The following is a 26,329-nucleotide window of genomic DNA, read 5'->3' as shown; positions in this document are numbered from 1 at the left end:
ATCGCTTGAACCCAGGTGGCAGAGGTTGCAATGAGCCAAGATTATGCCATTGCACTCCAGGCTGGGAGACAGAGAGAGACTCCATCTCAAAAAAAAAAAAAAAAAAAGTAAAAGTTGCTGGGCATGGTGGCTCACATCTGCAATCCCAGCACTTTGGGATGCCAAGGCAGGCAGATCACCTGAGGTCAGGAGTTCAACACCAGGCTGACCAACATGGTGAAACCCCATCTCTACTAAAAAATACAAAAAAATTAGCCAGGCATGGTGGCACACACCTTTAATCCCAGCTACTTGGGAGGCTGAAGTAGGATTAACTGCTTGAACCCAGGAGGCAGTGGTTGCAGTGAGCCAAGATTGTATCACTGCACTCCATAATAGCTGCTTCAGGTGATTTTAGAGGTTATTGTTAGATAGATGGAAGGGAACTTGCAAATTAAAGATAATATAACTCAACCCATGTCTTAGTTCAGGCTGCCATAACAAAATACTATTGACTGGGTGACTGATGTGACGGTTAATGTTGTGGTCAACTTGACTGGGCTAAGAGATGCCCAGATAGTTGGTAAAATATTATTTGGGGAATGTATCTGTGAGGTTGTTTCTGGAAGAGATTGGCATTTTAATCTACATACTGAGTAAAGAAGATTCACCCTCACACACATAGGTAGGAATCATCCACTCCATTGAGGGCTGGACTGAAACAAAAAGGCAAAGAAAAGGTGAATTCTTTTTCTTGAGCTGTGACATCCATCTTCTCCTGCCCTCAGACACTGGAGCTCCTAATTCTCAGGATTTTGTAATCCAGGATTGATACCAGTGGTGGTCCCTGCTCTGGTTCTCAGGCCTTCAGATTTGGACTGAATTATACCATTGGCTTTCCTGGGTCTCCAGCTTGCAGGTGGCATCTCATGGGATTTCTTGCATGAGTCAAGGCCCATAATATGTCTCCTCTTATACACGTCTCCACATATCCCATTGGTTCTGTTTCTATGGATAACCCTAATGCAGCTTATAAATAACATACATTTCTCAGTTTTGGAGGCTGGAAGTCTAAGGATAGGGTAGAGCATGGTTGGAGTCTGTGAGAGTCCTCTTACAGCTTGTAGATTGCTGACTTCCTGTTGTAGAAAGAGCTAGGGGGCTCTCTAGGGTCCCCTTTATAAGAGCACTAATTCCATTCATGAAGGCTTTCATGCTATAATAACCTTCCAAAGGGCCCACCTCCTACTATCACATTGGGGGTTAGGATTTCAACATATGCATCTTGCAGGACATAAACATCAGTCCACAACAACCAAGGAAGGCCAGGAGACCTGTCCAAGATCACATACTTATCTGGTAACAGTGCCAGAACCCACATTCCAGGCTCCTGAGTGCTAGCCCCAGTGTTCTTCCTGCAGGCATGCAGGGTTACAGAGAAAACTAGAGTAAAGACAGTTAATAGCCTTGTGAGTACAGGTTGGCAGGCAGCTAGGTAGAAAGTCAGGGTAAAGAGAGTTAATAACTGAGGGAGCATAGGTTGGTGTATAGCTAGGTAGAAAACCAGGGTAAAGAGAGTTAATGGCCGAGTGAGTATAAGCTGGAGTGCTTGAGATGAATAAACCTGTGGTCCTGTAACATATTCAGCAAGTAAACATATTGTTCTCTTTTAATTCCATTAGTGAGTAAGTGAAAGGAGCTTCTTTGATTCCCAGTTTTACCTTTTTCTTGTCACCCCAAGCCTTGTCATCAATACACAAAAGGGAACGTAATTTCTTCTTTTTCTATTATCCATTAGATCTTCTTTGAAATAATTTGAAACTTTTTCTTAATAGCTAATACGTATTTTTGAATCCTTCTTATATGCTGGATTCTATGTTACTCACATTTAATCCTCAGAATACCCTATCGAGTAGGTTCTATGATTTTCCCTAAGAGGAAAGCAAAGCTATGAGAGGTGACACAAGGTCCCCAAGGTCACAGAGCTAATTAGGTAGAGCTGGAATCTGAATCTCTTGGTTCATCAGATTTCAAGGCATGTGCTCTTAAATCACTATCCTAAATTCTCCATATAGAGAGCCATCAAAAGTCACAGTTACTTTTCTGATGCTTACCGGAACCCTGAGGCATAGTGATGATGAAGCCACCTTGCCCTGTCTCTACTTCCTAAACTGTACTCTTCCCACCTCCACCCCTTAATGAAAATTCTCTTCATGTAGCCTTTTTTTTTTTTTTTTTTTAAATTCTGACACTGACTGAAACATGTAGCCTTATTGATTAAAAACAAAACAAAACAAAAACTGGCCGGGTGTGGTGGCTCATTCCTGTAATCCCAACACTTTGCAGGGCTGAGGCAGGAGGATCACTTAAGGGCAGGAGTTCAAGACCAGCCTAGGCAATAGAGTGACATCCTGCCTGTACAAAAAAAAAAAAAATACAAAAATTAGCTGGGTGTGGCAGTGCGTGCCTGTAGTCTCAGCTACTCAAAAGGCTGAGGCGGGAAGATTGCTTGAGCCTAGGAGTTCGAGGCTGCAGTGAGCCTGGGTGACAGAGTGAGACCCTGTTTCTTAAATAAAAGTAAAAATGCAAAAAACAACAAAAACCAAAGCTTGATTCAAATGGACATATTCCTAAAAGATTGTTTCTAAAATATAGTACAAATTCCTAAAATATTATTTCTCTGATTTCTCTGTAATAGTTTGCTCCATGAAAAGATAATGTGAAATTATTGGGGCTCCTTAGTATCTGTAGGCCAAATTCAGTTTCCCATGGTTCCTTTCGATGACTGAGTTTGATTTCAGAGCTGAACCCTGATTTCAAAGGACAAAACTCAAGACCAGAAATTCCAAGCATCAAAGTTTGAAAATCAAAACAATTCCCTCTCGCTCCTCAATCTTTAATATTTATTTTAGTGTATTTCAGTTGCACCTCTGAGGACTATCCTATTAAATTTATTCTCCCAAATTATATAAAATGGGAAACATTAAGTCCAACGGGCTGTTAAAGCAATCTAGTCACTGGATTTCAGAAAAAAATAAAAATTATACAAAGTTGTTAAAATTATTTTATTACTATCAAGTATTTTTCCAAACAATTCAAAACTGTTACCGCTCTTAATTAGTTCATTACTTCCACCCTGAAGTATTGAGGAACCTGGAATTTGGCAAAATCCAAATCTATTTTCTAGGTCCTTAGCTCTCCCTTGTGTATAAAAACGGAAATGCAGCTTGCTAGAAAATTTTGCCCCAGTAAATCTGATGACCCAATTTTAAAAGCTAAAATGCCATTTGATAAAAGAAAAAAAGGTCCACGTTTACAAAGCTTCTCACATCTTACAGAAAAAGCAAGAAAAGATTTTAAATGACAAAACAAAAGCAGCCAAATATTACAAAGATGATGCACATTATGCTTTAGAAAAACGATCCTCCCCCCGCCACAAAAAAATTTTGCCAGTATAAAATAAAATATTTTAGGGGGAAAGTACATCTACGAGAATCACTAATACTCTCAGCTGAAATAGAGCCGAGTGATTCCAGCCCCTGTCTGTGATTTCAGGCTGGATCATACTTAATCCAGCCCAGAGGAGGCATTAGCTTGTTTGAAAGATTTCTAGGGAGAGAAAAATCCACAGCCCACCTCTTCATACATGTGAGGAAATATTTTATTTCTCATTGTGTATTTCCATAGAATTTCAAATATCTTGTTCTTTAACCTTTCTTCATATTTTCCCCAGTTGTTTGTGACTAATTCACCATGGATTTGTCTGCCTTTTCCTGTGTAGAGTTTAGCAGTTGGGCTTCCTGTGATGAGAGGCCAACTCAGAGAGCTTATCCTATATTTGCAGCTTGGTATTATATAGCTTTTTAAAGACACTAAAGTAAATTATCTTGAGATGTATCACATTTTACTCTACTGATTAGCCCCTAATATTATAAATGTTAAGAATCTCTCATTTTGTTTCTTTCTTTTTTTTTTTTTTTTTAGATGGAGTTTTGCTCTGTCGCCAGGCTGGAGTGCAGTGGTGTGATACTTGGCTCACTGCAGCTTCCACCTCCTGGTTCAAGTGATTCTCCCACCTCAGCCTCCTGAGTAGCTGGGATTACAGGCACCCACCATCACATCCAGCTAATTTTTGCATTTTTAGTAGAGACAGAGTTTCGCCATGTTGGCTAGGCTGGTCTTGAACTCTTGGCCTCAGGTGATCTGCCCGCCTCGACCTCTCAAAGTGCTGGGATTATAGGCGTGAGCCACCGCACCCAGCCTCATTTTGTTTTTTCTACTTTATTAGACTTTGGGCAGAAGAAAAACCCAAAATCATTTTAGTAGTCAGCAGACATGATGATGGGAGCCCCATTTAGGCACGTTCACCATGGGAAGCTCAGGCTCTCACCTGGTGACAGACCGGTCAAGGAAGAGGAGGGTGTTCTGTCTTTCTGCAAGGTTCCTCTTGAAATTCTATGGCTTCTAAAACTTGCTGTTATCTATCGCCACGTTTAAAGATCTAAAGAAGTCAGTCTCATTACCATCATTTACAAAGCATTTATTAGGGCCCAACTGCACAGGACATCACAAAACAAAGCGGCGTCTTCCCTCATCACCAGGAGCTTATTCAGTATACCACAAGAAGTGTCTACACATTCGGACAAAAGGACCCCATAGTAGATATATGATGCCGTAAGAAAGGTAACAAGAGACACCAGCAAATAGGAGAAACTTTTTAAAATTACAGTCTTAAGACATTGTGAGACAAAGGCATACTACTCTCCAGCTGGCTGGCAATTGCATATTATCCAGAGCACATGAGCTAGAATGCATTCCAATTATCTTCAAGTGCTGTGGGGCAAAACTCACTCAGGCAGCAATTAAATAAATTCAGGGATATCACTAAATGTTTTAAGGAAGGGAAGGATTCTGAAGTTGGCAGAAAGAGCAAAGGAACAGGAAGAATAGTAAAACATAAATTCCAGAAGCCACCACCACCCTCCAGCCCGCTTTTTGGCTCTGTAATCACCCCAATTTTGCAGAGCCCCTGGCTCAATAATGATGACTGCCTTATGGTGCTAGAAACAGCACAGCCAGTGTACACAGGGCTGACATTAAACCAGAAAACTCCGGCCCACTGGGCTTGTCAGAATTTAGGTAGATGGAATGCCTGCTCTCACACATAAAGAAGCAAATATATGTTTCCAAGACATAACCAAGATGGGTCATTTCTTGTGCATGTGCAATTACACACACACACACATATATATATACACATACATATATACATATATATACACACACATATATACATATATATACACACACACATATATCTGTAATCTGTAATATAGCACTGTTATCACTTTGGGCACACTATGGGTAAGTTACAAAATTGTAATGGATGTAATATTTGTTAACCGTGTTAATACTCTCTTTCACACTTTCTAAAAGAGCCATCCCTTGTTCGGAAGAGTTACTCATTGCCTTGAGCAGAATTAGGATAAAGTTGGTATGCAAAGACAAAAATGACAACACCTTTGACTTCCAAAATAGGGTAGTGAATTCCCTTCACCACCTTTACAATCAAGAGGCAAACCTGGTGGACCGGGAGTCTCAGAATGGCACCAGAAGCCACAGCACGTGGTGCTATATCACTCGAGAACATGACAGGAAGGCAAGGAGGAGAGCCTTCTTCCATGGAGGAAACAGGAGTCAAGAGGAAGAGAAGTACGGTCAGGACTGAAGATATTACTAACTACCTATTACATAATAAAGACTCTGTCAGGCCAGGCGTGGTGGCTTATGCCTGTAATCTCAACACTTTGGGAGATGAAGGCAGGTGGATCACTGGAGCTTAGGAGTTTGGGACCAGCCTGGCAAACGGGGCAAAACCCCGACTCTACAAAAAATACAAAAATTAGCTGGGCATGGTGGCGTGCACCTATAGTCCTAGGTACTCAGGAGGCTGAGGTAGGAGGATTGCTGGAGCCTGGGAGGTCAAGGCTGCTGTGAGCCAAGATTACACCACTACACTCCGGCCTAGATAACAGAGTAAGATCCTGCCTCAAAACTAAGAATTTGTCTGGTCTTTGTCCTGGGTTCCTGGCATGGAGTTTCTACAATGTTTGACATCTCCGTAGTGATAGGAATAACTTTGTTCAAATAATGAGCTGTCCTGTGTGATAGGCCCCTAAATGGCTCCGGATGGGCACTGGTCACCAGAAAGACCAACCACATGACTAGAGGGTTGGGGTTTTGAGCTAGTCTGACCTCCAGGGAGGGCAGAGAGGCTGGGGAATGAGTTCAAGCATGTGGTCAATGATCTAATCAATCATGCCTATACATTATGAAACCCCACTGAAAACTCTGGACATCTAGGCCCAGTAGCACTCCCTGGTTAGTGAACACACTGATGAGCTGGAAGACTGATGGACGCTGACTCCACGAGGAGCAGACAGAGGAGTCCAGGTTTCCTCCCAGACTGCATCTTGTGCCTCCATTCATTTGGCTAGTCCTCTTTTTTCGAGATACAGTCTAGCTCTGTCGCCCAGGCTGGAGTGCAATGGCACCATGTCGGGTCATTGCAACCTCCACCTCCTGGGTTCAAGCGATTCCCCTGCCTCAGCCTCCCGAGTAGCTGGGATTACAAGCACGTGCCACCATGCCTGGCTAATTTTTTGTATTTTTAGTAGAGATGGGGTTTCGCCATGTTAGCCACGATGGTCGCGATCTCCTGACCTCATGATCCACCTGCCTCGCCCTCCCAAAGTGCTGGGATTACAGGCGTGAGCCACAGTGTCTGGCCTAGTTCTCTTGATTTGTATACTTCATAAAGAATCTGAATCGGTTGCTAATGGCAGTTTCCTGAGTTCTGTGAGTTATTCTAGCAAATTATCAAACCCAAAGGGTTCATGAGCCCCTGGATTTATAGTCAGTCAAAAGGGTGGGGGGACCTCGGGACCCCCAAAGTGTGGCTGGTGTCTGAAGTCAGGGAAGTCTTGTTGGGGACTGTGCCCTTCAACTTATGGAGTCTGTGCTAAGTCTGGCTAGTTTGTGCCAGCACTGAATTGCAGCTGGGTTGAAATGCAATACTCCCCCTTCAGAATCCAAGCCTGGGGTGTTTGGAGGCAGAGGTTGAGTGGAGAGGAAGAGAATGAGGCACTAAAACTGCTAAAGGTGGATTTATTGGAAAGCTAATGAAGCTTGGGCTTTAGGCCTCTCACTCACAAGCTCCTTCCAAAGCTCTGGGAGGACCCCTCACTATGTGATCCCAAATACAGTTACATACTTTTATACAATTTGCAAACTTAAAACATTTTTGAATTGCTTTCTTTAAAAAGCTCTAGGACCCACCCAACCATCAGATTCTAGAAGCTTCAGGTTTGACAACCCCTGATGGTGACTTAGCAACTGTTGAGGAAGGGGCCAGTTTCACTGCACCTTGCATGTTCTGGCACAGTGTGGAGAAATCAGTCACGGAGGGTTTGCAGACTTCCAAACAGAACACAAAAGAGCTAAGAGCACCATGAGGCCAAAGAGGCCAGAGGTCTTATGAGATGTGAGAATGGAGGACAGCTTCTAACTAGTGCCTGTGGCCAGGCTCCCGATTTCAATAGCATGTGCCATGAAGGTCTCTAAAACAATGAGATGAAACCAGCTGCATGTAAAGACCTCCCAGGACAGGAGCAGACCAGCAGCTGTATGCTGAGGTCAGTGGAGACCCATGGGGAGCAGAAGAACCAGGATGCTCGCCCCCAATGCCATACTTAAACACCACATCTTTATCCAGATGCCACCTTGGAGAGGAAGATGGGATGGGAGCCCCAAGGGAAAGAGAGAAACAGCCCAGAGGGTAAGTGAATGTTGAACTGACTACCACAAAAAGATGACGCTAACTCAAGACCAGCTAACACTAAAGACATTTAAGTTTCCTCAGTGGAAATATGAATTTCAAAACAACATAAAATACCTTAAAAAAAAAAAAACTGAAATGTGTTTGAAATTGTGATCCTCATGATTAAAAACAACATTATGAATGCAGAAAAAATTTTAAATTCCACCAACTAAACAGATTCTCTAAAGGACACTGTAGGAATTTTTAGCATGCCATGATTACAAAATAAAACCTGTTTACAATGAAACCATAACACCATTTGCAAAGAAAGTGACCATAACACTTAAATTTAACCTAAGTGTGCTGAGGCAGGGATAGCTAAATATTCACCAAAATTTTGTTTTCCTGGGCTCACAGCCAGACCACATTTCCGTCTCTTTTGCAGCTGGAGTGGCCACATAACCAAGTTCTAGCCAATGGAATTATAACCATTTAGGCAGGGCCCATTAGACTTCCATACTCACTACTTCATGTTGTTTTCCCCACTTCCAGCTCAAGTGGATGGAGATGACCAAGTTGGCAGAGGCTCTGTCAGCCTGGCTCTCTGAATGACCCTATGGAGAACAGGTGTCCTCACCAATCAAGAACACCTACTATGGACTTTCATGGGAGTGACAAATCAACTTTTATTTATTTTTCTGGATAGGTCCATGGACAGGGCATGTTGAGGTCCATCTATGGACATTACCCACATCTATCTATACCCTTATCTGTCACTCCAGTGCTATTTCAATTTGGCAATTGATGGGCACTTAGTATTTGTACACAGAAGTCCTAAATTCTAACGAGATACAGAGCCAGCTTATCAACTGGTCAGGAAAGCAGGCAGGTTGGCAACTACCAAGAATACTAGGAAACTGTAACTGAAGGACAAGCAAAGAAATGTTAAGAGGACAATTAAAAGTGCAATGAATATTTATCTGTGAAGGCGCCACAGAGTGGGTAGCAATTGAACTGGGCCTTGAAGGAGGAGGAAAGTTCAAGAGAAAGAGGAAGGTAGAAAAGTTCAATCCAGACTTACCATGAGTTTGCAAACATTTTATCCATGGGGCTGTGATGCTAAAGACAGAAAAAAATATTGTTCTGTTCACCCCAGGGAAAAGAATCAAGGCCTGTAAGGAGAAGCTACAAGGAAAGAAGATTCTATTCAAAGGGAGGAAGAACTATTAATCAGAGCTGACCATGAACTGGAAGGGCTACACAGCAAAAAAAGGTAGTTTTTCCTTTTAGGGATGGCCAGCCTCCTGGCACAGAGATTGCAGAGAATGTGATTTAAGCAAGGGATGGGAAGCTGTTCCATTCAACTGCCTTGCAGCTCTGCGATGCTATGTATCTTCGATGTCTCTGCCAAGCAGGCTTTGTAAAACATTGCCAGGAAAAAGAAGAATTATTTCAGCCCTGTTACAGCATTTCTTACACAATGGTCCTTGCCAAACTCCCTTTCAAGGCCATGTTGGCTGGGTTCACGCAATGTGTTAAATCATAAGCCAGTAGAGAACATCTCTTCACATCCAGGCCCATGAGAACCCCTTCAATATCATTTTATCATCAAAAAAGCTTAACAGGCTAATATCAAATAGGATTGCTGCTGGTGAACACCAATGACAGGAAGCATCTACTTTGCATGTTTAGGCCATGGGGCATGTTGCATCCATTGCATGTCCTAGTTAATAGCAAGTTGCCAGTTTCATACCAAATATGGGCATGCAGTTTTCAAAGGATTAGATCCAAAAAGATATGTTACAATAAAGCTGTTTTGAGAATAGTTTCATCCTTCTTGGATGACTTAGTATGTTGCAAGGCATTGTAGAATTACAATTATAAAAACCAATTTTCACAGTGTAGTTTTGTAAAACAAACTAATTTTCCATTTTTAAACGTGTGTGCTGTAGATAAAAGAAGTCTACTAGATGCACTAAAAAGAGAAATGCTCTCCTAACACTGCTGATAAGTTAGTCACTTTCCCTTTCCTCTTAAGTTTGTACTTTCATTTTCACAAACACTCACTGAGTCTTTATGCTAGGCACTGTGTTAATCATCAGGGGTAGAAACTGAATGAAAAAGAGAAAAAAAAGAAACAGATGTCTTAAACTGGAAAACTTTCTGAGATTCATAATGTTGTTTTTCTTAAGGGCAATTCCCAATGATGATTTTAAAAAAGTAAGTTCAGCTACATTCTTGCCCAATAAACAAGGTTATTTTGCTTTTAATGTCTGGAGAGTAAACATATCAAAGCTTAGCTTTAAAAATTTTGCCCAGCCAGGCACGGTGGCTCACGCCTGTAATCCCAGCACTTTGGGAGGCTGAGGCAGGTGGATCACCTGAGCTCAGGAGTTTGAGACCAGCCTGACCAACATGGTGAAACCCCATCTCTACTAAAAATATAAAAATTAGCCAGCCATGGTAATGTGCTCCTGTAGTCTCAGCTACTGGGGAGGCTGAAGCAGGAGAATCACTTGAACCCGGGAAGCAGAGGTTGCAGTGAGCTGAGACCGCACCATTGCACTATAGCCTGGGTGACAGAGAGAGACTCTGTCTAAAAAAAAAAAAAAAAAAAGGTAGCCCAGATCATTATTGTCCCATCTGCTGTAATAATACTCCAGGTACTCAATTTATTGCTTAAATAAAAGTTTTCCCAAGCTCAGAAATATATATTAACCAAAAAACTCTTCATATTATAGAATGAATCCTAATTACATAACTATAATCTCAATAGTGAAACAAAATTCATAAAATCATATTCTGAGGTCACTGGAATATTTGACTGGATATGAAAATAAACTAATCACACAAATGTTATGTTTTATACACAATTGTTCAACCACAAATAATGAGCAGTGCTATTCAGAATCACAGGCTCCCCCATCTTTTCAAAATTCAGGTCACATCCCTCTCATCATACAACATCCTGAGTAAATCACATCTCAAGCGGTGACAAGACCTGTTCACCATCGACATATAATCTCAAAATTCTGCCCACTGCCTTTCTACCCACCTACCTACTTAAAACCTGGGTCCTAAAATCCTTGTTTCACAAAGCTTGGGAACTGTATTCCCTTTGGATAAAACGAACAACTCCCCGAAGCTTTTGTTTTGCTTGGTGTTTACCCAACTGCACTTACTATTTCCAGCATGCATTTACTGGCTGTGTCTGGACTGCATGTCCCAGGTTGCTGTGCCTTTCTAGGTACTAAGTCTACTCCCAAAAATGGGAAGTAGAGCTAACCCTTCAAACGGAACAGTCACCCGGGCCTCAGCGTTCACACATGCGACTCCTAAGAGCATTTTGATATTTCTGTGCTGCCCAGGGAACATTCTGAGATTTCAGTCCTCAGTCAAAATGAGAAATCACCATTTTCCAAAGGGGAAACAACATAACCAAACTCTCAAATAACATTTCCAAGCATCGGTGACCCAAGTCCCAGGCTCTAGTCTGTGTTTGTGAGGGACAGATCAGATCAAGCCTAAATCAAGCATGCAGATACATAAGCACCCACCGAATCGATTCTGTGCTTTCTAACCAGCTGTGTGTCCTGCATAGCCATGTCACCTCTCTGGGCCTCAATTTCTTCATCAAACCAAGCAAGTACAAAGGCACCTTCCAGCTCTAAAAGTACTATGGGTCTACACAATAACAACACAGTTAGCAAAAACTCTGCTATCCCTGAAAGATCTGTGCAGACCCTGCAGAAGTAAAACCTCGATTAAAGACCACGAAGTGAGGGGGAACAATTAAAAAGATCTCTAAGGTGCCCTTCCACATTTTGATTCTCAGATGGACAGTGAGGCATGACCAGGCAATTGGTCATAAAACATTAGTAGGTCTCATAGCTCTCATAATCCTGTGCTTCCAATGGCCAGTTCTGCTCTAGCAAAAAAATTCTGCGTATTTTTTCCAAGCACTGCCTTGGAATGCAGAATGACTTTATCTTTTCATGCAACAGCAGAACGACTTTATCTTCTGTGTTCAAAAGCTCCTTCCCTTTGATTGTGAACTCATCCTCCTCAGAAAATTCGATTTGATTGCAAACTCATCCTCCTCAGAAAATGCCAGCTCTAGGCCCCTAGTTTCTCCAAGCCACCAAAAACACTCCAGCTAGTGAGAACAGGTTAGAAAAGCCACACTCACCCTTAGCCACTGCTTCTCTGTGAGGGCGTCACTGTAGTCCACGTCACGGCGCTGGCGAGACCCCCTCCCAAATATTTTCTCCTCCTCTTCTTCACAGGTGAGCCTTTCTACTTCGGCGTCATCCTTAATGATCCAGGAGGGCAGCTCATCTTCCTCCATTAAGCGGGGCTTGCGTTTCGGGTTCCGGGCATCTTCCCTCCGCCGGTCCATGTCCATCCGCTGGAGACATTAATAAGAGGGTCACCGAAAGTCAGGGCTTCTGTATGGCACAGACTTTACAGTACATACAACTTCCCCAAGTCATTCCCTATGGCTGCAGGGTCCCTTTCAACCTCTCTCATCCTGGTTGACTTGTTCTAGCTCATCCCTAAATATCTAGGGAGAGATTCCACTAAGGAAAATCCCTTCCCTTCCTCTGTACCCATCTTTTGAAACTTATTCACACATTTAAAAAGCACTCTTTCAGAATTTCCTTTTCTTAGTCTGTGTGTGTACAAAGCTTCCCCTTTCAAGTAATAGTGGAAAAACTCAAATTGGGAATGCATTTTAAAAATATGACCTCTTGGCTATACACCTCATTGCTTCCCTGGAAGAAACTTATTCTTTGAGTATGGAAAAGAAAGATCTTTAAGAAAGTTTCCTTTTATTCAGTAGGGGTTGTGCTTTGAATTGAACAATCAGGAATAAAAAAAAAACGGTGACCCAAGGTATCAGTACAGAATAGCTAACCACAGCTGGACATGTGGAAGAGACATAAATGGTTTCACTAGTCCATTGGCCATGAATACACTAAATTTTCAATACCTTGTGGGCACTGCTCATGGGAGGAATGCTCTTGAATTCTTTACATTTTAAACTTTGTGCTCTTACAAAAGTATTATACCACAGAGAGACAGAGCTCAGAGGTAACCGCGTTCCAACTGCTCTAGTTGTAAGCGAAATGGCTTCCTTTCAGAGCCTTCAAAATGCCTACTTCCCCACCTTCTCTCTTTTTAATAATCCAGTTCACTTGTAAATAAACTTAGGGCCACACACTTGGCTTTAATCTGTACTAAACAATACGATGGATTTTACAAAAATAATCTGCCACTACATTTCCATCGACATTAGTTCTGTATAAACACTAGCTAGATGTGTCATTTCCACAATGAAATGGACCATCAATCATTGCTATTTACCTTTTCCCTCTTCCTTTGGTTCTACCGTACTGAAATCGGGATTCAATATAATGTTTTCTTAAAAGCTAAAACTGATAAAATGTAAATAAATATCTATGCATACCCAAATATGACCTCTAGAACCTATTTTATTTTTATTTATTTTTTTATTTTTTTGAGACAGAGTCTCGCTCTGTCACCCAGGCTGGAGTGCAGTGGCGCGATCTCGGCTCACTGCAAACTCCGCCTCCTGAGTTTACGCCATTCTCCTGCCTCAGCCTCCCGAGTAGCTGGGACTACAGGCACCTGCCACCTCGCCCGACTACTTTTTTTTTTTTTCCATGTTAGCCAGGATGGTCTCGATCTCCTGACCTCGTGATCCGCCCGTCTCGGCCTCCCAAAGTGCTGGGATTACAGGCTTGAGACACAGCGCCCAGCCTTAGAACCTGTTTTAAAATTAGTGGTCAAAGCCCTTTAAACTATGCTTCTTCCACATTTTTGGAAGTCATTACATTTCCAGAATCTGGTAGGCTTGGGAGACGGGTGAAGTCCCATTGGTTGATAAATGTGGGCACCCTGCTCTGTCATGTGCTATAATTAGCTCACGATGCTTAGTCCTGTCTTCTAATGCTTTGGTATCAGAAATGGGATCCACCAAACCTTCCTAATTGGCACACAGAGGTTGCCTTGTTTACAGCAGTATCTACAGAGGGGCTTCATGAGGCAACCTCCTAATAGTTATTAGATAGCTAGTAAGAAAAAAACTTTTTTGTTAATATCCTATACTGAGATGACAAAATATTGCCATTTCAGTCTTTGGTTTTACTGCTACTACTATCTATGCCAAAAAATAGCCTTTGAGGTATGTTTAATCAATATATTTCTATAGGCATTACTATTACTAATATATTTGTCCACAATTGAGAAAATAAATCTTTTCTGACAGAAAAGGAAATTATGCACTTGTTTCTTTTTTCTTTTAGGAAAGGTAGATTCGATTAAATAAGATAAGCTTAAAGTCTTAATAACTGCATCTCTCCCTAGAGATTTCTACCCACAAAATACCAATATAGAATCTTAAGTCAACATTAAGGCAAAAGTCAAACTTACTATGTAGTTACTTTGTGAATAATTGGCCTTGAGATCTGATTATTAACCTTATACTTACAAGTACAATTAGTTTTAAAAGTGCTTTTTCCCTTTGTAGAGAACATAGCATCTACAAGCTTAATGTTTGTATGTTAGCAAAATGTTTCAGATACATATCTTGAGCTGCCAAAGATCTTTCTGGTAAAATTCTTAAGTAATTGGTATAAAAGATAACTTTTTCTGAAGTTACATTTTGAGAAGGAGAAAGCAAGACATGCTTTTTAAAAAAGGTTTTATTTTAAAGAAACTGCTTATCAAGCGTAAACCACAGCATCTATGATATAAAATCAAATAAGTTTGCATTAATTTTAAAGAGAACTCATTCTTTCCTAATAAAGGATAAAGAGTTTAAATATTTAAAATCCATAGATTTATCCTAGCTCACATTCCATTCTTGTTTCTCACCAAACTTTTTAATCTGTAGCTGATACAGATTCAAATTTTATTTCCTGCCCCCAGGTAGGGATGCTAAGGAAGAGTGAATTGGCCAAAGGCGGCCAGTGGATTAGAAGAAACTAAACCAAACCTAAAATCTATCTAATCCTCAAAATAGAAGCCAGCCTTTAAGAAACAAGCAGAAAATTCACAAAATCAAAGTGCCTACAAAAAGTGTTCCCTAGCCAGCCTCACCTGTGTTACAAGCCTGTTCTTTGAGTGGTAAAACAGTCCCAAGTTAAAAGAAGGCTGTGCCTTCCGAGACATTCAGATTGTTTCTGAGGTCTTCAATTTCTACAAATAGCCCAAAGTAAGGCAGAAAAGTACACTTACCCCCTTACTTCAGGGGTGCTGATGGAATTCTCCATTTCTGGGCCTAATCTAATTTGTATAATGGCAAGCAGCTTGTCCTCTCCAGTGTCTTGAGAGTATCTGAGGCGTTAGCAGTGCTGAATTATTGCTTAAGAGTGATCACCTGAGGGCCTCTTGCTTGGGTGTTCCCCTTAGTAACCTGCCTTTTAATTAGTTCTTCAAGGAGAGAGAGGATGTCTATTTCTGATGTGTATCCTTAACCTCCCTAAATAGAGAATATTGCCATCTTTGATTATGGCATTACCAGTGTGATTACCAGTGTGAGTTAAGAAATTTAGATTTTATGAATGCCCTACATTGACCATGCTGTTAAGTCTTTCTCTTACTGCCATTCCTCTCTGAAATAGCTTTATTTGGGAAGGGTGGTTCATTTCGGGGATGGAGGGAGAACGGGCAGTGCATATTCCAGTTTAGGAGTTATTCCCACAGCTACCTGCCTTTTTCTGAGAAACAATTACGTATTTTTTTTATTGTGGATCATTATATACAATCAATGTTCCCAGAAAAAAAGCCACACACACAAAACCCCAAAATAACATAAGCCTCTCCAAACAGCTGGAGTTCCATTCTATCTCAGCTAAAAAGGTGGAGATTGCAAACCCTGTGGATCATATTTGGCCCACAGTTGTGTTTTGTTTGGCATGCATTGTTATATAATGACTTAAAAAGTTGAATTTCGTTGCAATGTTTTAAAATCTAGAGATCACATATAAAAGACTATACTTCCAGCTCCCCTTGAAAATTTGTCATTTCTGGCGACACAGGTCTCACATTTCTACCTTGCAGCTCTGTGCTCCCATAGACAAAGCATCTCCAGTACACCTACCTCTGCCCACTTGCTTCACACATGCAAATTACTCATGTAAGATCTGATGGGACTCAAATTTGGGGCCTCTAACTTTAGGGTTCTGCAGCATTCATCCACCAAAGTTATGGTTTCTATTTACTCGCTCTGTAATCAGTCTTTGGTGAAGATAAAAATGATTGAAGATACTGGAGGGAAATCCAACTGGTTTTGATCCTTAAATGAAGGCTACACCTTTATGCACACCTTGAAGGTTCCCATTCATTTAAGCAGGCTCTCGTCAACAATTTGAAGAGGCACACCTGTGCTGTTTTAGCTGTTGTTGTCCACCTATCTCCCTAAGGAGCATGTTTGCTTTGATCCTATAAGGACATGGTAAGTTCCAATGCCTATAGAAGCCAGATAGGCTTCCTGAATGACATTGGCCTGGGATTAGAAACGAACTGGGAGCAGGAGGGGGTTTGTGGTAAGCTGTAGACCACAAGGCCTGTCCAGAGAGTGCAGCTGCTACTCAGCCCTGGCCAACTGTTTCCACACAAAGATGTGGGCCTGGTACTGCCCGATCTCATTTTTCAGGAGAAGCCAGAAATCAGGATTCTTTTTTATGTTGGCAATGAATGGGAAATTTTAAAAAACGCTGCATGGGCCAAACAAAATATGTCTGCGGGCTAACTCCAGCCAGTCTGCAGTCTCTGAACTGAAGGAAAGGCATAGGCTTTACGAATGAAGTTCTGCCAGGCACGCAGGCTCCAAACATTCTACTTAACAGAAAAAAGGGCAGAGGAATAAAGCATTTGTTTTCATGAGTTTCTGTAACATTACCATAAAAAGGTCAAATTCTTCTTCTCGTCGAGCAATCATTTGGTTCAGAGTCTCATCGTCCGGTACTTCATCTTCTTCCTGGGGTTAAAAACAGAGTGATTTAACAGGTTTTAGGAGAGAGCCTGGACAGCTGGGGCAAGGTACAAACAAGTAAGTGATCTGTCCTCCAGACCAGAGGGGTCCCATTTCTCAAGCCAGAAAGAAAAGGGAAGGGGTTGCTGGATTTAGTACTTGCCATTATTATTTTACGAGCTATTAAAACCATCTTCCCAGAGCAAAATCTGTTCAGGCTGGAAATGTGGTGCACTATAAGAAATATGAGTTCTCCTGGGTGTGTATCTTGATTCTGTTACTTTTAAAACAAGTTACTTCATGTCTCCCCGCTTCAGTGACCTCATTGGTCATATGGGTATGACATCTACTACACAGGGGGATGTAAGATTTTAATAAGGAAATCCATATGAAAAAGTACCTGACATTAATTCTTTTAACTCCATTTACCTTATGCCAAATATAAATGCTTATTTTCAAATCCTTACAAAAAATGTAAGTATGGGAAACCTTGTTACTAGGCACTAAGACAATAAAAACCACATATGTGTGCCAAATATATAGTCTTTGAAGTGTGTTTAATATATTTATTTGGGCATTATTATTGTTGATGATTGGAGCTATGGATGGGATAACTAAAAAGGTATCAGTAGCAAAAAAAAAACCCTCAAAATTATACTTAATTAAAATAATTTAAATGAAGCAGAGAAAACAATTACATATGGGTTAAAACTTTCATTTTATATTATGTCAAACAAAGATACATTATCTCTCTCCTAATTCCTCAGAAACCAACAGTTCTCAGGATTTTCAGCAATGTTATGGCATGACTTCCACACTTTCAAAAAATGATTCTAAAAGTTGGGCATATGCTATAGGACTTATCTTCCCAAATTATTTTTATAATATGCTGAGTGGGCTTGTTAAAAATCAAACGGGGAATTTCAGTGTATCAGCTGAGGGAAGAAAGGGGAAAACACAGAACTTCAAACATCCAATTTCACAAACTGTATGTTCAAAAAGAAGCAACTTGTTTTAGAGAAAGAGTATGAGTGTACTAGCGGCTCAAATGAGATGACTATGTCGGCTCCCAAGATAACGCCTTTCGCACTGCAGGAACTTAATAAGTGTTAGAAATGAATGCAATCCACTAAAGTAAAAAATCTACAATTCAAGATAATCATTATTTCTGAAAAACTTATTCTAGTTCACCTCCAGATTGATTACAGTCAATTTGTCTAAATATTACATTTCATCTGACAAGGACACAGACTAGCTGGGAGTGGGTTCAGACTTCACAGTACAAAATATCTGGTAATGTCTCTTCTGGTGAACAGATGTCCCGCTTTGCCTACTTTCTTCCTAGAACCACACATTACCCTCTCATCACCTGTACAATGAGGGGCTTAGATGACCGCATGCCCAAGATGAAAAGATTCTCTTGTAAAGTGGCAAGAAGCCTGCCCGTTTATGACCTTCATGGAAAACCAAATGGCTGAAAGTACACAATGCATCTTCCTGGGTTCTTTGTGCCCCAGCACTTCATGGTCACGTCAACCACGGTGATGCCAGCCTACGTTGTCCTGATCTTTCAGGACCAGAGCCTTTGACGGCAGTCTCTCAGTGTTTTCTAACATCTTTACATCAGGACACGGGCCCCCCTGAAAATGGTAACATTTTTCTGACACACTGGTAGCCAAGAAGGGACAGGGAGCCTCAGCAAGGCTGCTCACAGCTAACCTTGCTGGCAGGACAACTGGGAGGGGAGTGCACTTCAGGCCCCACCTGGCAGCCCTCGGGCCCAGGAGAGATCAGCATCTCCCTGCAGCTTAGGAAGGCTGGAAAACTCCAGGCTTCCTTGATTCTCAACCAGATCAGGTACTATTTTCACAAGGCCTACACAAAACAAATAAGCAAAAATGTAGTGGAGACGACGGGCTGAGTGTCAGCTCTGCTCACATCTGCTTGGTCACAGTATAGATCATTCGCCATATTTTTCTTTTGGAAATGTCCAAGTGTATAAACAACAACAACAAAAATCACCTGACAATCTGACTCCATATCTGTATCAAATATTCAATTTCTAGAATCAGAAATTATAAATTGAGATAAAAATTTTTCAAATGTGTGTGGATCGTGAGTACATGTGCATATGTATTTTTCATCATTTTCATGAAACTCAGTGGATAGCTAATCAAAAATATAAGACCGACAAATTAGGAGGCATAATACAAAAGTGCTCTTCAATTTGCAAATGGGTTCATTTCAGGATTCCTTTAAATATCAAGCTCTACTTCACATTTAGATTCATTTCAGAATATATATATATATATATATAAATATATATATATATGCAGTCAGTCTCTGGCTTAACAATGGTTGGACTTAGGATTTTTCAACTTTATGATGGTGCAGAAGGGATGCACATTCAGTACTCCACTAGACTTAAGATGGGGCCATGTTCTGATATTTTCAAATTATGATGGGTTTGTCGGGATATAACACTATTGTAAGTTGAGGAGTATTTGTTTATAAGACTTTTAAAAGACTCAGGTTCATAATTTACAGAAGACTGAAAAAACACATACCCTGTTTAAGGCAAAAATCAAATTATATCTAATATATGCAATTAAAACAGTATTCCACATGAATATGTAAGGTAAACTTACTCTTCAATTTATAAGTATGGGCACACACAAAAAATATGTTCATCCCCAGTCAGTTTTATGATAAGGACTGCTGCTGATATTCTGTAGTTTGCTACATTATATACATATGTTTAAAAATCTATTTCAAATCCATTTTGGAATGAATATTATAAAATTACTAACGCTGGCAATCTAAAAATAATACAAATGACAACCCAACATTCCCCTAATAAAAACCTAATCAATGCATTCTTCATACAACCCTGACAAATAAAGACTGTTTAACCAGTATTTTTCCCAACCTTCAGATAGCTCTTAAAGAAAAATTTGAAGTATAGGTTAAGGTCATGCTTTCCAAGTGCAAGTATAGCTAAATGGGCAGAAGATGGCTGTGAAGGTTTGTCCTACAAACACGTTGAAGCTCTGCGATCTCTGATCAAAAGGCGAAAGACAGAGGGCTCTGGAGGATGGGAGAAAGAGGCCCCCTTCCATTTATGTCTTGTCTCGTCCGGCTGATTTTGTCCCTAAAGTATCCTCTCTGCAGTTCTGCATCTGTCCTACAGAAGGCAGCACTGATGGCACAATAAAGCAGCTGGGTTTCCCACCCTGGAAAAAAGGAGGGAGCACCCACAGGCCAAGCCTTGAGGTTCCTCCAGCAATAGCTCTTAAGACACTCACTTTGGATAACTTTCAGAGGCTTTCTGTGGTTGGGATCTAAAACAGCAGTTTATTTATTCATTTTCATTAACACTAGCCCAGGAAGTTCTTTAAACAAAGGGATTATTCTTAGTCCTTCAGAGACAAAAGGCCACTGTTTGATTTCATAAACTTGGGGCTTTCTGTAATACCTCATTTTCCTCTTCATGCTCCAAGATGGCCTGCAAGAATGCCCTCCGCTCGTGGCTTGAAGACTTTTGGTCAAACATGCCTGCCTGGATTACTTTCTGATCCACGTTCAGCTTGTATTTTGCAGCCGCGAGGATCTTTTCCTCCACGCTGTTCACGGTACAGAGCCTCAGCACCCGGACCTCGTTCTGCTGCCCGATGCGGTGAGCTCGGTCTTGGGCCTGCAGATCCTGTTTTGGGGGAACAATACGCTATGAGGACTGAGATGCCTGGCATAGGAATCCCAAACCAGACCCCACCCCAGAGGGAAATATGGAAGGGTTATGTATTTCACCTTCACTAAAGCAAGATTTTGCTTACATTTTAAAAATACGCAAGCTACGTTTGGAAAAATTCAATGTCACTCCTAGTTGAAGAAACCTGGGTTTAAATTAACCAAGCCAACTGAAATAAATCTCGGGTTTTGAAATCCAGGTTAAGTTATCATATTGTTTTTATCTGTCTCTAGGTTCCCCATCAGATTTAGTCCCTATCTAAAACAAAAAACAAGACACCAATGTCCAATGTCAGAATTATGACTTACATATCACCTACAACTAACCTTAAGTTGTAAGAAACGCCTTTTCTTTGGTGTGATGTGTTGAAGATTATTTTAAAAATATCAGAGTTGTTGTACATTCAGGTATTATACATACATACATCTTACTACACACACACACATACACACACAGTGATTGCTCAGGTAGTCAATTTCCTAGAACCTAACCTTATCAAAGACTCAGTCTTCAATTTGGGAAATGAAAAGGATTGCTAGTTGGGTAGTCAACTGGTGAACTTTTGGGGACAGAAATTTGTCACTACCTATTAGAAGTGTTAAAACTGTCTACGTCTCTGACTCAGAAGTATCACTTCTGGAAATGTATCCTAAACAACTAATCATAGATATGCACAAAGATTTAGAAATAAGGATGTACCTTCTCAGAATAATTTGTTATCTCTAATGTTTTTTTTTTTAAAAAAGAATTAAACATTCAACAATAATGAATTGGTTAAATAAATTATAGGATCCTACTATATGTACGTATCAACAAAGTATCATAAAAATTATATTGTAGGAGATTTAATGACACAAAGCTATAATAAGTGAAAACAAGTTAAAAAGAACCGTGTGCATTCTGATCTTACATGTGCAAATTTATCTATATCAAGAAAAAGGTAGGAGGACAAACACCAACATGCCAACAACATAAATCTCCAGGTGATAAGATTATAGATGTTATTTCATTTTCTTCACTTTGCTTACATTTTGTTTTTTTCTGCTTTAAATGTTACTCATATATTAATAATAAGAAAAAAGCTTTAATGAAATCTTTAAATAAAAACTTTCATGAGTCCATGAAGCAGAGTTACCTAATTTTACAGCTACATAATAAAAACTTCTTGGCATATGGCTTTTATTCATTGTGGTCCAGGTGATGTTATCTGGGCTGATGCTAATTAGTTGTTTACACATGTCTCCCATTAGACTGTATAGATTTTTAGGGCAAAGGTCTGTTTTCTGTATCCCACAGCCCTGGCACCATAGTTTGTACAGAGCTGATGCTCAACAGCTGTAAACCCGTCTTCTTGACGAGACAAGTCTCCTGGTCACCTATTGTAGCACAAGAAGGCAGCAGGCAAAAGGTTGCCCTGGAGATTAGTTTTTGCTGCAGGGACCTTTAAAATTAAGTAGCCAATTAGGCAAAAGCTTTTCCTCGGCAGATATCTGAATAAGTTAATATCAATATCATAGTGCTAAGCCATGAAAACAGCTGGGACCCATCTATATTAGATTATTTTCTAAAGAGAAGAATGTGAGATGGATCATTCAAATCCAAAGGGGACAAAAAACTCTAAAACACCCTAAAGTTCCTTTTTAAGCTTTTAGTTCAACCGTCCCTCTCAACCCATCTTCACCAGAACTGCTAACAGCAGTCAAGATGACAAGCTCTGGGTCATCAGGCTTTTCACTATCTCCTGGAACAGAGGCCAACAAACAAACAGTCTCTAAAATGGGCCCACTAGTAAACATTCTAGGCTGTCTGGCCCAGAAGCAAAAATTGAACAACTGTTCTTACCAGAAGGCTGATATTCTTTTTTCCCACCATTTTCTAATTTATACTTTAAAAAGTGAAGACCATTCTTCAGCTGCAGGGGTGCAAAAACAAGTGGCAGGTCAGACTGAGCCCGTGAGGAGTAGATGGCTGACCCTTGTCCAAGAAGATGCTGACAAAACCACAAAAATACTAATTGCAGGGGGCAGCAGAATATGAATAGAGTAGATGAGGAAGCAGAGCGCATAGACAACATACGAACAAAGTAAGACATTACAGAATCCTTGGGAATTTGCTGCAATTCGTTTTGTTTGGTGGTGGTGGCAGTGATGTGTGTTTGTGTGTTTCAGATCACCCATCTAATTGGAAGGTCACGAAAGCTAATATTTCTAGATGGAGAAGTGTAATGCAGTGTGAGCTTGTGAGTCTCTAAGCTGACGTGTGGGGGGAAATATTGTGACAAAGAAGCGCTGTAATTATTGGATGGATTACTCAATATTTCTGAAATCTCAATTAGGTGGTCTGAAACTTCATCACACTGACTTAGGTCTGATAATACTCGAAGCTAAGAGCCTGATCTGAGAAGAGGGTCTGCAAGCTAAATGTGATTGACCATTCCGTAATGGCAACAGAGTTGCAGCTCCACCGGTAAAAAACACAAGCACCAACCCATGTTTCTAATCAACAGTTAGGAAATGAGAGTCTTGGCAACCTGCAGTGATTTTTTTGTTAATTCCACAATCCTGAGTTCTATTTTTGCTTCTAGGTAGGGTCCTCAATTAGCAACATTAAGGCCTCTATCTGTCAACCTATGTCAAATTAATCCCCTATTTTTACCAATGTGCCTTAATTTTGATTCAATATGATAATGCATACTTACAGAAAATTTTCTTCAATGCATGCCGAAATTAACCTGATAAAAACACCTCCACAGTTTTCATTTTGGGGGCTATGCAATCTATATGCAAGGGTGCAAGGTAGAAAGAGCTCAAACCCAGGATTCAAACTGAAACCTAAACAGACATGGGTGTGAATGATCCTGATGGGGCGCTCATGAGCAAGCTAACATTGACTGGTTTCCTTATGTATAAGATATTCTGAGGATTACTTGAGGTGAGGTATGCAAAGTGCCTAACAATATTTAGTAGAGTTCTGTACCTTTTAAATGAAAACTCAGATGGATCTTTATCACTCTAAAATCACTGATTCCTGAAAAAGAAAAATTTGACCAAACTAATGGTCATGTTCAGCGACAGATGAAAAATCTAGTCAGCTCAGTTTATTCAATCAGGTGGAAGCAAATCTACCTGTGGCAGCTAGAAATACTTGCAGAGGTCCAGTGTGAGGGACCTGTGGTAAATTCAACCAGAGAAAATCTGGGATCCTGTGTTTTGCTGCCGAAGCTTTAGTTCACGTGTAGTTAAGAGGGAACTATTTCGTGTTACTGTAATTTACTTTGATTCTAGAACCCAAAGTTTTTAACAGAGCTAGAGAGAAAGAAAGAAAAAGAAAATGAGAGTTGGGGTGGGGTAGAACATCACAAAGATGTTCCAGAGTTATTTTCCAGGTTAAATTAGCATTTCCTGGAACAGTGGCTTTTAGAATTTATACTGTACCAGTGAAGGTAAACATCTAAGAGTCAGTGGAAATGCTTACCTCTGAAGACAGAATACAAGCAAACTCTCCATTCACCTATAGATGGTCCTCAATACTTAGGTACCAGCAAGAAGGATAATCTAAACATCCAATCACATTGAGCACACCAGGAGGAGAGGAGTCAAAGAGTCACATCACATCTTCCTTCCTCCCTCTTAGATACCCAGCCTAGCTCAGTGCCTGCTGCATAACAGACACTCAATAAATGTTTATGGAAGAAATACTGAATCCAAAATGCCAAAAAGGAAAACTGCAGATCTCTCACATCAATATAAATTCTACCTGAGCGTTGGAATGAAACACTTTTATATATTTATAAAAATATGTAACCATATTTCCTGAAGACTTAGAACTAATATATTCTGTGCTGGTGGTTCCCAATCCTTTTCAAGATAAGAACATTTTAATAGTCGCCTTAATTTATTCACCCACAGAGAATGGTAAGTACACGCAGTGGCCCAGTGGTGGTGCTTTGGACCCACAGTTGAGTCTTTAAATCAGTGGTCCTCATCTGTATGAGAATCTATTTCAGAATCTCCTGGGAGCGCTCAAAGGAAGCAGCTAGCTCCACTGAATAAGAAAACTAGGGTGGGGTGGGAGGGAACAGAAAGCAGGCATGTATATTTTTTAAAAGCTCCCTTAGAATCCTAATGTACCCCTGAACTCTATTTCCTGCCAGAAGTGACGCTATATGGCATTGCCACTCAATCTTCGCAACCCAGTGAGATAGTGTGACTGTTGAGAAAACCAGGGCTCAGTGAGGAGCCTAGGAAAAGCTGATGTAGAATTCATACTCCTATGTGAGAGTTGCCATTTTCTTTCTGCTTTTTTTTGAGACATGGTCTTGCTTTGTCGCCCAGGCTGGAGGGCAGTGGTCCGATTACAGCTCACTACAGCCTCTGCCTCCCAGGATCAAGCAATCCTCCCACCTCAGCCTCCTGAGGAACTTGGGACTACAGGCATAAGTGCCACTGTGCCCAGCTAATTTTTGTATTTTTTTTGTAGAGACAGGGTTTCACCATGTTGCCCAGGCTGGTCTCAAATTCCTGGACTGAAGCAATCCTCCTGCCTCGACCTCCCAAAGTCCTGGGATTACAGGCGTGAGCCACCACACCTGGTCTTCATTTTTACTGTTTTGAATTCAACATTTGCTCCAGTATGAATCAAAACTTGACCAATATCATCCTACCCAATATCCTACAGGCAGATGCCTCACCTCCCAGAGTAATTTAGAAAACCAGTGCCATAAGAGACCCACTCAATTGAAAAAAAAAAAAAAAAATCAAAGGACTGCTTTAATAGGATAGCCTTGAACTTACCTGGCTAAAAGAGCTTTACAACAATAAATGCTCATTAGAATATGTTTTGATAATGACTTTAAACAAAACACAAAATAAAAGGTTAACTACCATAATACTAACTGGACTTGGGGAAGTTACTTACCCCCACCCTGCCTAGGATTCAGTTTCCTTGACTGCAAAGATTCAAATCATATTAACTGTCTGACAGGGTTGTTGTGAAACTGAATGAAAAAATGCCCAAGAGGCTGACACAGATTCAGGGACTCATAAATGATGGTTGCTATTGTTCTTATTGCTATGATTTTACAACATTTTTGATTTATCCTTCATTAAATATACTTTGTTCAATGGCAATCCCAAGAGATGGGATTAAAACTAAGCAGAAACTAAGTTTTTCTACTTCAAACTTCAGCTCTTCAAAGGCATATGTGGGACCTCGTATCTATGCTCTAAGGGAGATGAGAAAACAGCCAGAATTGGCTCCAAGAAAGCAGCGGCCCACTCGTCTAGATATTTGCTCTGTCCTGTAAATGTGAATAATGAAACTGATCATCTTTTAGCTGCTCTCCAGAGGGAGGCCTGGACACCTGAGTGGGACATACAGACCTGATGAGGATTCCAGTCGCTGTCAAAGATGACCACTGTATCAGCTGCCTGAAGATTTAAGCCCAGGCCACCAGCTCTGGTGCTCAGCAAGAAAATGAAATACTGGGATCCAGGTTCATTGAATTTCTTCAGCAAAGCAGCACGATCTTCAGACTTGGTGGTGCCTAAGGGGATCAGAAAAATTAATTTGCCAATTAACTCTTGTCTGAAAATGGCACAGAACGAGACAAAAAAGCTTGCTTCCTTCGAGAAATATACCCAGACTCCTCCTAACACTGATGAGGTAATTTCCAGGGCTTTGTACTTCTGGGAAAAAACTTTGAACATTTTGCAATTACAAAAAAAAGATAGAGCTTAAACATTTCTGACGAGGCATCTTTGTAACTTTACACATTTTACAA

At 40.6% G+C, this 26,329-nt stretch overlaps 1 protein-coding gene across 1 annotated transcript in view; it reads right to left on the bottom strand.

Moving 5' to 3' along the window:
• The window catches only part of SMARCA2 (SWI/SNF related, matrix associated, actin dependent regulator of chromatin, subfamily a, member 2), a 189,089-nt gene that overhangs the window by 57,795 nt on the left and 104,965 nt on the right, over window positions 1–26,329 (bottom strand). The window contains exons 25-28 of the mRNA XM_011988407.1: window positions 25,929–26,092; window positions 20,275–20,502; window positions 16,728–16,805; window positions 11,988–12,206 (exon numbers count right to left, since the gene is read on the bottom strand). Of these exons, the coding sequence (XP_011843797.1) occupies window positions 11,988–12,206; window positions 16,728–16,805; window positions 20,275–20,502; window positions 25,929–26,092 (689 nt within the window). The remainder of the gene's footprint in view (window positions 1–11,987; window positions 12,207–16,727; window positions 16,806–20,274; window positions 20,503–25,928; window positions 26,093–26,329) is intronic.

The sequence above is a fragment of the Mandrillus leucophaeus genome, unplaced genomic scaffold (assembly GCF_000951045.1).
Source record: "Mandrillus leucophaeus isolate KB7577 unplaced genomic scaffold, Mleu.le_1.0 Scaffold329, whole genome shotgun sequence".
NCBI classification, from domain to species: Eukaryota; Metazoa; Chordata; class Mammalia; order Primates; family Cercopithecidae; genus Mandrillus; species Mandrillus leucophaeus.
The sequence above is the reverse complement of the archived record's forward strand: the minus strand, read 5'-3'. Positions and strand labels throughout refer to the sequence as shown.